This window comes from Euwallacea similis, chromosome 37 (genome assembly GCF_039881205.1).
Source record: "Euwallacea similis isolate ESF13 chromosome 37, ESF131.1, whole genome shotgun sequence".
In the NCBI taxonomy this organism is placed as follows: domain Eukaryota; kingdom Metazoa; phylum Arthropoda; class Insecta; order Coleoptera; family Curculionidae; genus Euwallacea; species Euwallacea similis.
Window position 1 is genome coordinate 382,447 of NC_089645.1, and position 13,143 is coordinate 395,589.

The window sequence follows — 13,143 nt, forward strand, 5'->3', positions numbered from 1 at the left end:
TAGAATAGAATTGTCATACAATTTTCATTCCCGGAAAAAAAAATCGCACGCTCTTCATTCAGAAGGCTTTTCACCCATGCTAACAGGTCTTAAGGACGTAACGGAAAAAAGATCGATATTTTAATAATTTTTTCCTTAAAGTACACGGAAAGCTTTTCGGGTAAATCAATGTACTCTTTGTGTCATTAAAAAGACATTTCGTAGTTTTTAAATGCAACACTCTGTGTGTTGTCTCATTTCTAGATTCGGCTGGCTGTACACATACTACGTATCTCCTTGGCATAATCTGTCTCGGATACCCTAATCCCATGACTAACTAATTTTGAAGCGTTAACGTTTAATAAATAATGAATTTTTAACACTCCAGGGAGATAACTTCTAAGCAGTTCGAGTTTGGAGTGCCTGACAAATTTCCTATTAAAAATTCACAAAACCGAATATATTAGGTTAAGAGTCGAGGATTACTTCGTAGTCAAGGGACCATCAGGCAAAGCGTCTTTGCCAATTGCGGCTCTGCTTCAGACGGCTGAGCTTTCTTCAACTGTTGGTTAAGCTTTAACTTCAGTTTCAAAAACACTTTATTTCCAAATTAGTGGTTAACTGACAGCGGTCGCTCTCTAGCTAGATATTGAAGCACCGACCCTAGAGGTATTTTAGAACTTTTGGGTCTGGGTTATTTCGTCCGCCATACTAAAAAAGTTTTATTTCTACGTACTTGAAACCAGAATTATTTTAAACAACTACATACCAGCTTTTTACCAAGTTTTGGCTCCATCATTTTGCTTTGCTGATTTTAGCTCAACCATTTATCATTCATCAGTAACGAATCGATTTCTAACCGATTCATTTCCTGCTGACCTCCCTTTTAACAAATTAAAACTTTCTCCAGAAGATCAGTTTGACTATTTATATCTCTTCAGTACTTAACTAGGTCGTTAACAGTTTTGTAATGTTTGTGCTCAATGTCTCGCGAAGTTATGCCAAAGTTTCCCAGCGATTTCTTTACCTCTTTGTCCAAGCTGCGTAGTTTTTCCTCGAGACTGTAAATTCTGGAAGTTTTCAATATGTAAGTTCAAGAAAATTTCCTTTTATTTTCGCTTAACTGTCGGGCTAGGAAACTTTAGTGTTGAGTAATCAAACTCTTCCATCTTTCTTTCGGTCTATTTTCAACCTTCATAAAGAGGAGATTGATTTATAGCGAATGCAGTGAAATGGTGTTTTATCCAGCAGTTTATTAATACATAAAAGATTAATAGATAAAAATGCTACCAATTCAGAGAGATAAAACAGCAATAGTAGCGTTTATGACACATCGAATTGCCGCAATTTTTCCTGTAAAAAACTTGCATCCACATACCATACAGAGTTGTTCAAAAGTAACGTTTTTACGGATAAACGCTAAACCTGCCTTAATCGCATTTATTTATCGGAATCTCATTTTTCTAAAAGCCTAATTTCCGAAATCTTGAAATGACTGAAAGTGATTGTCTTAGGTAAGTCCGAGCAGTTTAGGCTAAACTCAATTCCGACAATAGTTTAACGAATTAACGCAACTGATTTAAATTAATCAATCCTCATTGTTTTTCTGAAGGCTTCGACCCTGATGGTCTAGCACTGCACAGTAAAACTAATAAAACTTAATTAATATTAATAAAACCGTCAATTTGCCATCAATTACTCGGTCAATTAAATTAATTACTATTGATAACCACATGATTTTTTCCTTGTTTTCCTACGTTTATCACATCACCAAAAAACTCAAGCATATTCCCGATTTTAATCTAAACGGCCGCAATACATCACAGTCTTTAATTAACCTAATGGGGTTGGATGAAAAAACGCATGCGGTAGCCCTATTAACCTAATTTCGACTGACCATTTAGCTTGTCAAAATTACGCGAAAGAGCAATGGTTATGTAGACAGATATAGAGCTTTCTACATTAACGGTGAAGCTCTTTTAATTTTCCATTTTTGCTTCCTCCTGTAATTATTTTCACGTCAACTACAGGGGAAAAGTGAGTAATTGTTATGAATATCTAAATCCTCTAGTGACCTTAAATGTACAATTGTTGGCGTTTTCAACTCAACAATAGTGTCCTTGATGTGGCTCGAAGCTAACGATACTCAACATGATATTTGTGTATTTAATTCAAAGATTTTATTTTTCTTGTGTATGCAGCAGTCTGTTATTCATAATGTCCGATAATAATTCATACGACCCAGAAAGACGCGAGCCCTTCAAGTTGCCCTTCAATGTCATGTAAATTTAATTGAAACCAAAGCGAAAATGCCATTCTATAATCCCGGTAGACATTCCTCGTGAAAGTAGACGTAGTAATGAAAAAATGAAAGGGTTTTAAGGACATCCCTTGTTATATTTGTAGAATTTTAATTTTAATTACTGTCAGGTTCAGACAGGGTTACCTTCGCTTTGTGCCTTCAAAGTTTTACTTGATTAATTAAGCCTTTTCTAAAAAGTTAGAAAGCTTAAAATATCAACTAGAATTAAGGATTAAAACTATAAATTATTTCGGCATGCTTTCTCTGTTTAGGTAAAATGCTGACTCAGTTGGATGTGTCACAGAACAGTTTGACTCAAGTACCATCAGCAGCTTACAAGAACCTGCATCACCTACTTATTCTCAACATGAACCATAACAAGATTAGCAGCCTTCACTCTAAGGCGTTCCAAGGCTTAGATACCTTAGAGATCCTCACCCTGTATGAGAACAAGATCGCTAACATCGATCCTGAAGCGTTTGTAGGCCTTGAGAAGTAAGTTGACACGATTTATTCCACTCCTATCAATGGAAAAGAATTATAGCAACATTTTCCCTAAGAAATATTCCCTAAGGAGTTAGCTCCGCATTTCTTAATTTGTTGGAAATTATTCTGTTCAAGATGTCCCTAATTCGAGGCTCGTCATTGTGATCTCGGGAACCGTGAAAGACACGATCTCGTTTAAATAGGGACGAAATTGTGTATTTGTAAATTGGGCGTTTTGCAGCAATTTTTCCCTGAATTTGTTTGTGAAGATGCAAAAAAATGCGATAAATCTTTAAGGACAACTTCGAGGGGACCTTAACTTGCTAATACTATCTTTATAATCCGGCGATTGGTTCCTTCAAGGCTCTCGATAATTTAATTTTTTTCCAGTACGGGCCTGAATTTGGGTGCGTTTTTATGGAAGAATTAGGACTTCCAGAAAGAAGACGCCAAGTTTGTTTTTTGGATTTGGGATAGATTTTGGATAAGGAATAACATCCGGTAGAAGGGTGAGAGATTCCACAGATTTGAGGTTTCTCAGCTCTGAGCTTTTATCGGTCTTGGACATTAATTTTCTGTTTCAAACCCCTGAAATGTCTTTATTTCGTCTGATTGCCCAAATTCTCTCCCTCATCAATTTGCAGATTCTTTCATCGTTTGCCTTAGATAGGTACACTGCACGAACAGCTTAAAGAAGAGAACATTTTTCTTATGTCTTTTTCTACATAGTCCTAACTGCTCATAGATTTTTTCGCTTTTTCTAAATTATATTCAATTACACTATGAATTCCGCAAAATAAATTTATGTGTCGCACTTTGGTTGCGGATAAGAGCTAAATTTCCCTTCAGTTGATGTTCCTCCAGCCAAGCTCCTGCTTGGTAGAGGACAAGTAAATGGCTTAAATTTATATACGTAAATTTTACTAGAAGCGACTCGCTAAGCTTCACCAGAAGTGCAGGGATAATATTACATCGAAGCTTTCAGACATAATTTCATTAACTAGGCTGTTTGCTTGCATACTTTTCCAAATTTCAGTGTGAAAGGCAAGACTGGCGTGGTTTAGTTTTGAACGTGGGTATTAAGTCTCAGATATAGTGATTCGTTGGGGAGCATGAGATAATCCCCTAAGTAAAATTAAGGGGGGATAATTTCGCTATCCGGTTTTCTATGGAAGCAAACAAAACCCGGGCTTTGCGTGTTCGCCTCCCGCAGTAAATTTAAACTTGGATGAGTTATGCAAGCTAGAAGTTCTGTAAAAATCCTATCGTTTGTTACCATGAAATTGCATAATTTGCGGGAGAAAAAGTGTATTAAAGCACATTTCAAAAGATTAGATGTTTAACGATTCATGAATATCCACATGGCTTTCTTAAGGCCGGTCATAGAACATGGTTACTGATAAGATTACGTTTGACCGTAAAAGCACCGAATTTGTCATAGAAAGTTCAGTCAGCTGCAGAGCTTTGATCTGGTTAGATCAAAGTGCAACGTCAATAGGACCCACAGAGACCTGCATTCACAATTCGGTAACTTATAAGCGTGTAAAGTAACTGCTTTCGCTGGTTCCAGCGGGTGCGCGAGGCAAGGGGCAGCTTTCAAGTACGTTTCCGTGAGCGTAGCCAAGTGTCTTATTGATGTTTAATACACTCATCCGCAGAAATGTTCGATTTTCAGCCAATCACATCAATTCACTACTTTATGAGTATCATTAAAGTGATACAGGGTGTCCCAGAAACATGGGTATAAATTGGTAGAGAGTGAAATAGCGTTGAAAAATAATGTGGTTAAGCCGAACATGCCACACTTTTTTCAGGGTGTGGCAAAATTTTAGCTTAAGACTTAGAAAATGTATTGATGTGAGTGGCTAACATTTTGAAAATTTACTTTAGTGTGATTGTATTATTTTTTTTATATCAGCTCAGCTATCAGCGAACTCATGGCATATGCGCTAGAATGCAAACTTGTAAATATGTATTATATCTCGAGAACCGTTACAGATACGCACTTTACTTAAGTATACCTTTTCTTTGGAAAAGAGGCTCACCTTTTCAAATTTATACAAAAAATTAATTTACGAGGTTTACTTAAAAAGTTACGTTAGTTTTCCAAATACGTATACGACGTATAGCGCCACTTATACATTAGTTGAAAATAGACATCTTAGATAGATTTATCGTACCCTAAAACCGCCTTATGCAAGATTTAATCGCAAAAATTTGCCAAATGTAAGATTTATCGACAAATTACGAAAAAAAAATTTGTTTTAACACCCTGTATATCGAAAGGAAGCAAGTTTTCTATAAGGCGTGTTCAGCTTAACCGCATTATTTTTCAACGCTGTTTCACCCTCTACCAATTTGTACCAGTGTTTCTGGGACACCCTGTATAAGCAGATTGAGTATCTTCCAATAGGATCTTTAACCGGACGATAGCTTATTTGTCGTCATCGTGGTTTACCATCAAAGCGTATTCAAGATTTATCGGAAAGATGAAGCACACTTCTATCGAAGACTTGTATACTTTCTGGTCGCTTACAAGAGGAAAAATGATTCCAGCAATACAGTAAAGATTTTTAAAAGACGCAATTGTGCTTATGCCGAGGGGCTGAGAGGATTTTTCTGTCATTTGTCCGGCTGAATATAATTCGACCTCATATTTCATCTGAGCAGTCAACACGGGCAAAACAAATCCCTCGGGCTCAAGCGATCGTGAATTTTGTTGTTTCGCTGAGGTATCATGCGTTTGCTAGATAGCAGTGATTTGGTGGAACACACAAAATATTTGCAGCAAAACCCGGTGAACTGGCCCGAACTTGAAAATTTCAGAGACGTTATAATTCGTTTGGGGAAATTTTCCTTAGTACGTCTGAATGCACTTAACAGCATTTCGTAAACTAAAGAGATTGCGAGAGCTCGTTTCTTACACAATAAGAATACGCGACTGATCTCCTTTAAAGCAATTTCTTCAGTGGTGCACAAGGTGAAATAAAATATATTTAGGAATTTGTCATTCTGGCAGCATTTTAAAGCAGTGTTGAATATCTCGGCGCGCATTTCACTTCGTGTTGCGTTCGAAAAGTCGGAAGCTTCATGGAATCCCCTTCAAGAAGAGCTCTTCATTAAAATACCGTATTTAGGGGCAACAACGATAGTTCAAGACGACATTAATTACTGACCAGACCAAAAGATAAAACTTCTCATAATTAGTCTAGATTGCAAAATGATAGTTGAGATGATGATGATGATGTTATGAAAAGCCGAGAGTGATCTCACGCAGGCGCACGATTACCTCCAAAGGTTCGAAAATGTTTTAAAATATTAATATTTATGAATTAAAAAGGCAAAAACCTTTGGACCCGTTCATTAATTTTTACGACGCAGCCCTTCGAACCCCCTTTGTTGGTCGGGACGGGCGAGACTGGAGTGTGCGTTTGTGTGCCAACACCAAGCCAGCAATTAAAAAACTCATTAACAATGCTTTATTTATAAATTGTGCAAAAAATTCAACTTTTGCATCTTTACGACCTGGCTGATTATGTCGCAGGTACGAATAATTAATAACTACAGGTTTTTGAAGCGAGCTAAAGCCCCTTAAATGGTCCGGCTTCAATGTCTGTAGCAATTTGAACGTGAAAATGGAACGAAAATAAAAACTGTCTCTTTTCTACAGTAAAAAAACGTATCTGTTCTCTATAGAAACCTTGGGAATCATGAAAAATGGGCCATTAATGTATAGTTAATCCCAGCTTTTTAAGTGTTTTTGATGGTTTGCTAAGGTTTAATCCACTTCCCAGATTATTTCCAGAAGTTCGATTCAATTTTATATTCTTTTTGCTGTTATTTTTCCAACTCCAAAAGAAGTGCTCAGAATAAAATATTAAGTCTGGGTTTATTGAGGTAAATTCAAGGGTTCCTCAAATTCCATATGTTTTTAGGGGAAGCTTATTTGATATCTGCAAATCTAATTTCGTTTATTGAGCAATTCAGTTTAATTTGAGTTCTCAAAGCATTATAAATTTCTCTAAAAAACATATGAGAGTTAAAATCACACCATCGTAGTTTCTACTGGGACTTTTGAAGATATTTTACATTTGAAATTCTTAAGAAATCATAGAAGGTGACTCTCAGGCTCTTAGAAAAATGGGAAACTAATTCACTTAGGCCGTTACCTGAATCGCAACTCCCACCATCTAATCATGGCAAGAAAGGGATTGTAAAAGGTTTATGGTTCTAATATTTTAATGAATGAACGTTGCCGCTAATCTGAGGCGATTTGGACTCGTTCCATGCTTAGTTTCCCAAGGATCCTTTAAGCATTCTACGAAGAGGACTAATTCTGTCTGTGTCAATTTAGCCAACTTTAGTTTCCATTGTCTCTTAGGCTTCATGAAATCTTACGAGAGCTGTGAACCCGAAATTTAAATAAATATTTGAAAATACTCCACCTTCTAGGACTAGTTTGATACGGAATTTTTGAATCTTCTCTCTGTCTCCTAGGAAACTAAAGAGGCTTAACTTGGGCGGCAACGGATTAACGGCTGTACCTCAACGATCTCTGGGCATACTCGATATGCTTAAGAAACTGGAGATGCAGGAAAATAAGATTACGGAAATAAACGAGGGAGATTTCGAAGGTAGGTGCCACAGGATGCTCCCTTTCTTATCGATTATGTTATGTTTTATTCAAACCATGCAAAATATTTATATTGCCGTTTTCTGCTGATACAACAGTGTTGCGGGGCGGTCTGGGCGGTTTTTGAATGCGGTATTAGAAGCGAGGAAACAGAGTATCGATCGTTCATGTAGATGCAAAAGTCGAGGGAAAAATTACTTTTTAACTGGCTCCCACATGCCCAAACTCTATTTCAGAGAAAGTTGCTAAACTATGAACTTCCGTTAATTTTGCAGAGAATAAAGTTAGAACGTACTGCCAGGTTTTAATAAATGATTTTTAAAGGTGGCCGAGAAGTTAGTTTGTGGATGAGTTATCAACATCAGATGAATATTATGAAATTGTCTCATTTATCAGAGAATTTCCCTAAAACTTTAACATTACGCTATTTTGGCGAATAAATCAAAACTTTTAACCATTTAATCAAAACTAGGCCGGTGACATTAATTTGATATGTACCCCTTCCCAGCGACTTACATCAGGTCTCGCATAAAGATGAATTATCATCGACTCCATGGTGGGTCATCATCAGAAATACGTCTTTTGTGAAAAATCACCTCGAAACTTTCAATAGTGAAACATAAATATAAGTTGCGGCCACAAGTGGACACATCTTAGGCGAGGGAATTTCGGAGCTGCTTTTCTCGGTCAGGAAGAGACAAAATTACTTCCTCGGGGAAGAGGACCGCAGTTTTGCGAAAGGGGGAGAGACCCATATGTACTGAAAAAAGGGGGAGCGAGGGGCGAAAGACCATTGCCCTTTCCCCCTTTTATCGCTGCTAACGCTCCTATTGCCAGACTTTACCCATTAAACGCCCAGGAAGCAAAATAAAATTTTGAATTAAATTTTATCAGCCACATCTGTATAGGAAGAACCTCGTATTTATTGCAGGAAGTTGGGAAGCATAATATAGCTGAAGCAGGCAGAATTTTTTACTGCTCCTCAAGAGGCAACCAACTTTTAATAAGTAATTAAGGGTTATGTCTCTTTGTAGGTCTCAAGAACTTAGATTCATTAGGCCTGGCTCACAATAAACTGGAAAGGGTACCTTCTCGAGTGTTCTCTCATCTCACTTTACTGAATTCTTTGGAATTAGACGGCAACAACATTGACAGGATCGATAACGATGCCTTTGCAGGCTTGGAAGGTAAGTCGACGTAAACAATACTTTAGGTAAGTGTTTTATTGGGGTCTGCTTCTGGAAAAAAATTAATTTAGCCAAGATCTTATTACTTGCCAGCGAATCCGCTTCGTTAATTCATTAAGTCCCGAAAAGGGGAAAATTCCTGTTCAAATATTGCTCATTTATTTAACCCTTTTTACAGCAGGATTTCCCTGGAGCTTGTCGACTTATTAAATTCGTGAAGAGAACACGTCAGCTTAAGAACAAACTTTTATTCTTTGATCACTCTTTTGTTGTAGTGCGCTTTGACCGGAAATTTTAATTCCGCATGCCCTTAATTTTAGAATTAAATTTAAGCTATTTTATTTGAGCTTTCGGAATATGGTTTTCAGAGCTAATATTTGCTAAACTAGAGAGACAGGCACCAAAATGTTTGGTGCATTTTTAAAGCTTCTAGTTTTAGTTTGAAATTTAGGCCATCTCTGGTTGAAAATTGACAAATTTTAATTGATTTATTCAAACCAAATTTTGATGATTCTTGGACGATTAGGTCAGCGATGACTATTTGTCTACTTTTCTGAATTAAACGAACAGCATAACATAAAATATTTTAATGACCAGCCGACATAAAGGTCGCGCCTTCAAGAGGCGTCATTTAATTAATAATCACCGTGCTCCTCTTAACATACATGTAATACAATGTGCATATGTTCAATTAAAAGCAATATGAGAGTAACCATAAAATTAATTATTATTCGAATTAAACTTAACCAACAGACTATTCCAGAGAAACTCCATCTCGGCTTCCAAAACCATTTTCTCCACTTTGCCTAACTGTATCTACCAAATTTGTAAACTTGGTCACGCCTAAAGTAAATAGCGTGCACCGAAATCCACAATTTGCTCAGCATTGAGGAAATTGCCTTACGGTTGCATAAACACGTAAATTTCAGCCCTGTATCGGAATATTCTCCTGTCTGTCAACTTCTGAAGTGGATACGGATCCAGTTTCCAAGAGATATTGGTTATTCGAAGGAATGGAGGGGTGCTGTGTTCCGCTTTCACCCAATATTTGCAAATTAATATGTTAGTTCAAACAAGCTCGATTTAAATTTATCGATCTGCCTTGTACACCCAGCATTAGCACTGTTTACAGTAGTAAATTTGTTGTGACGAGGCCCATTTGGATTTGGCCAGGTCGGCTCGGCCGACCCAGAAATCGTTCTTGACCCATCCCACAAGAATGGTCACCAAGTGTCTCACATGAAACTTTCGTAGTATACAAGGGGGAGGTTGGGTGACGGCCCAAGGCGGCGGACTTTCCTGGTGGTTCTCCTTGAAGGAGGGGAGGGGGTGATTAAAAATTTCGCCCAGGGCGCCAGACTCGCTAAGGCCGGCCCTGGCTCTTCTTCTGGCATGGTTCAGGAACCAAATCTGATTCTGGTGAATTTTCGTATAACCGGGCCTAATGGCCTCGCGAAATCTAAAAAACGATCATCGCCATCATTTGCACGTACTTCTCATTAACAAAAAGGTAATTTCCACTCAGATAACTGTTTCTGCTTGAAATGAGCCATTACAAACTAGGTCTCTGATGTCTAATTAAGCTCGTTCATACGGTGGAGTTCTTTTGTATGTTTTAATTGCGACTTCGCCAACAGAATTTAAAGCTTTTCTCGTTACTGGCTGCGTGTTTTTTGCTGGCGTTTTTTTTTCTTTCGGATCAATTAGATTACTCCTTATAGTACAGTCTAAAAAAGGGGGCTTGCAATAACTTCCACCCCGTTGTGTGAGCGAACAAACGCAAGTAAATTGGGTAAGATAGTAAACATACGAAGAACATAACAACTCAATTTTAAATAAATGATGCTCGCTTTTGTAAGAGAGCTTTTTTCTCTACGGAGCGCGGATTCATGTATTTTGTATATTTAGGTTGCTGAGCCCAACATATGAGAACACAAATCTAGCACAAAGGATTCCGTTTCGAGTTTCAAAGCAAGATCTGAAACGACGTATCTGTTTATGTTGAAATATGAATTACTCCTGGCAAAATGTGGTGATACCGTATGCTCCAAATTGCTTGTTGTTCACCAAATTACCTTCTATTTTGATCAAGTTGCATTCGACACTGGCGTAAATGCAGCGAATCGGCAGTAAAACTTTCCTTGCTAACTATGGTAAATTGGGACAGCTTTAACAGTTTAATGGCGCATTTACATGAAGATTGCCTAACTCACTTGAGGCACATCTAAGTTTAATTTGTCGCCGTTTAATGGAAGCTAAACTTCTTTAATGGATTTAATATAAACACTTTCGCAATTCCGACGATATTGAACTCTTTAATTTTCCGTGAGCCTCGGGGACACGTTCTTTCACGCGAACACTTCTGCAAATGCGTGAAGACAGGGAATTCCAGGTAAGTGGCCACCAGATAATCCATCAAGGCAAATTGGTTTTGCTACAAATGAACACGAATCTACAAAGTAGCATCTAATTTTTTGGAGCGTGACCCAACGTATATCAGATACGTTATTTGCGTGCTTGCGGATCTGAGTTCTTACTAATGTGTTACGACGCACAAAAAGCAAATTTTTTGGATTAAACCAGCATGATTTCGTATAGTGTGTATCGTACATCTGCAGATTATGGGGGGCACCAATGAAATGAGTTCTGGAAAGTCGTTCCAAGCTCATCTCATTTAAACTTCGCGTGGGCGGGAAGCGATAGAGGTTTTGTCTGCAATATCAAACTTAGAGGACAAGTATCGATCTTCTGCAAAGTTTTAGGGATAAGTACTTATAAGTATTTATGCCCTCATACACCTCCTTGGCAGTATTTGAACTTTCTCCGAAGCAATTCATAGGGATTTAGCCCGGTTGGGGTGCAATAAGCTTGTGCAGCTTTCAAGTTTGTTCCAATAACGGAAGGGATGAGAACATGGGATGCGGCACTATCCAATAACAAAAAAGCTCCCACGGGAGGAATTATTTCTTGACATAATCTAATTTCGCTGAGAGGAATGTTGGCCATGACGTGAAAACATACAAGAAACGAAATTTCATTGTGCTTGATAAAATTAACCACCTGGCCTCCGATAAAAGCAAATGTCACGTAGGGGCTGCGTTTAACCGAAACGAGCTGACAATAGTGGGAATTCATAATGACATCGGTGATGTCTTTGTGTGGTTTGGTTCAAGTTTATTGTCAGTTATTAGTGTTGACAAAATGGTTGTATCGTTAGTGTATGCGTCAGAAAAACTTATTATTAAACTGGGATGGTGAGTTTCTCCCTTAATTTTCGGGAATAACGCCTTACACAACCTCAGATTGAACAGGTAGTAGGTAGGAAGGCGAAATCTTTCTTTTGATGCTCAATGTGGTTGGTGGTCCGAGCACGTATTTATTTCAAAACGACGAAGATACACGGCTGATTTTGCCTGCTGCCGCCATCTGTGAGCAGATGGATGAGTGCCTCCACACCACTCTCCTTCCAATAACAATAAGAGTTGTACTATGATGGAAAGGAGAATCGAGGTCTGTAGATTGAAGGAACCAAGACGTTGAATGAAAGTGAAACAGGGCACGAGAGATAAGGCGAGAGACCAGTGAGTGGGAAGGAAAGAGAGAAAGAAAAACAGCAGAAATGTATCGCTTGAATCGTGCCTCAGATGATACTTGTTGCGTTGTACGCATTGCTGCTGTACGCAACAAGGCGATCCTCGTTGCGTCCTTCATCTCCGACAGCCTGTGCTCTCTGGGATCACCAATTATGGAACATGAGATATCGTAATGAAAAATTAAAAACTGTAAAATAATCTGAAGCAATTCATTTTGGTCTTTTCATCATATCCAAACTTCAAGCAATTTTTAATTTACAAAAATCTCTTCCCACTGCAGCGAATTTTCCAGGGAATCGAATTTATATTCATGTAATTTAACCGCTCTGAGTTAATTATCTCTATATATTTCTCGTGATAATTATCTCTAATTATTTCCTCTTCTAGCGGTATATTTTGTTTATCGGTATTACGTACCTACAAACTTTACTGCTACTCTGTAATTGCAGCGTAGAGGATAATATATTTTGTGGATTTCTGATATGTTTCTGAAGGAAAAACGATAGAAATTGGCTTGAAATGATTTATTTTTACAAAATAATAGAGGTATTTTAAGTTAAAAATCTATCGTAATCGATATTGCCAACAGCAGCTCTTGAACCTGTTTCCAAAAACTGATATTTTGGCTTCTTAAATGTATATTTTCTGTCGTTCCTTTTTTGTTTGTTTAAAAACTAGTGAACTTGTGAAAACTCCTTACAATCTTCAACTATATTCTAGAAAACTTGCAATATCTCCGATTGGGAGACAACAACATCCACACAATACCCACAGAGGCCCTTAAGCCACTGCACAGGTTACGACATTTAGATTTACGAGCCAACAACATTTCTTTCATCTCAGAGGACGCTTTCGCTGGCTTTGGCGATTCAATTACGTTCCTCAACTTGCAGAAAAACGAGTAAGTAATCTCAAAATCGTAAATTTGAGATATTAGGTGCCCACCGAGCAAAAGAGCATTGC

The 13,143-nt window shown here is 37.8% G+C and overlaps 1 protein-coding gene across 3 annotated transcripts in view; it reads left to right on the plus strand.

The window, feature by feature from the left end:
* LOC136418807 (leucine-rich repeats and immunoglobulin-like domains protein 2) overlaps nt 1-13,143 on the plus strand; it is a 69,639-nt gene that overhangs the window by 51,677 nt on the left and 4,819 nt on the right. For all 3 annotated transcript variants that reach the window (XM_066405025.1, XM_066405026.1, XM_066405024.1), the window contains 4 exons: nt 2,554-2,776; nt 7,265-7,401; nt 8,435-8,587; nt 12,901-13,081. In XM_066405025.1, coding sequence (XP_066261122.1) covers nt 2,554-2,776; nt 7,265-7,401; nt 8,435-8,587; nt 12,901-13,081 — 694 coding nt within the window. The remainder of the gene's footprint in view (nt 1-2,553; nt 2,777-7,264; nt 7,402-8,434; nt 8,588-12,900; nt 13,082-13,143) is intronic.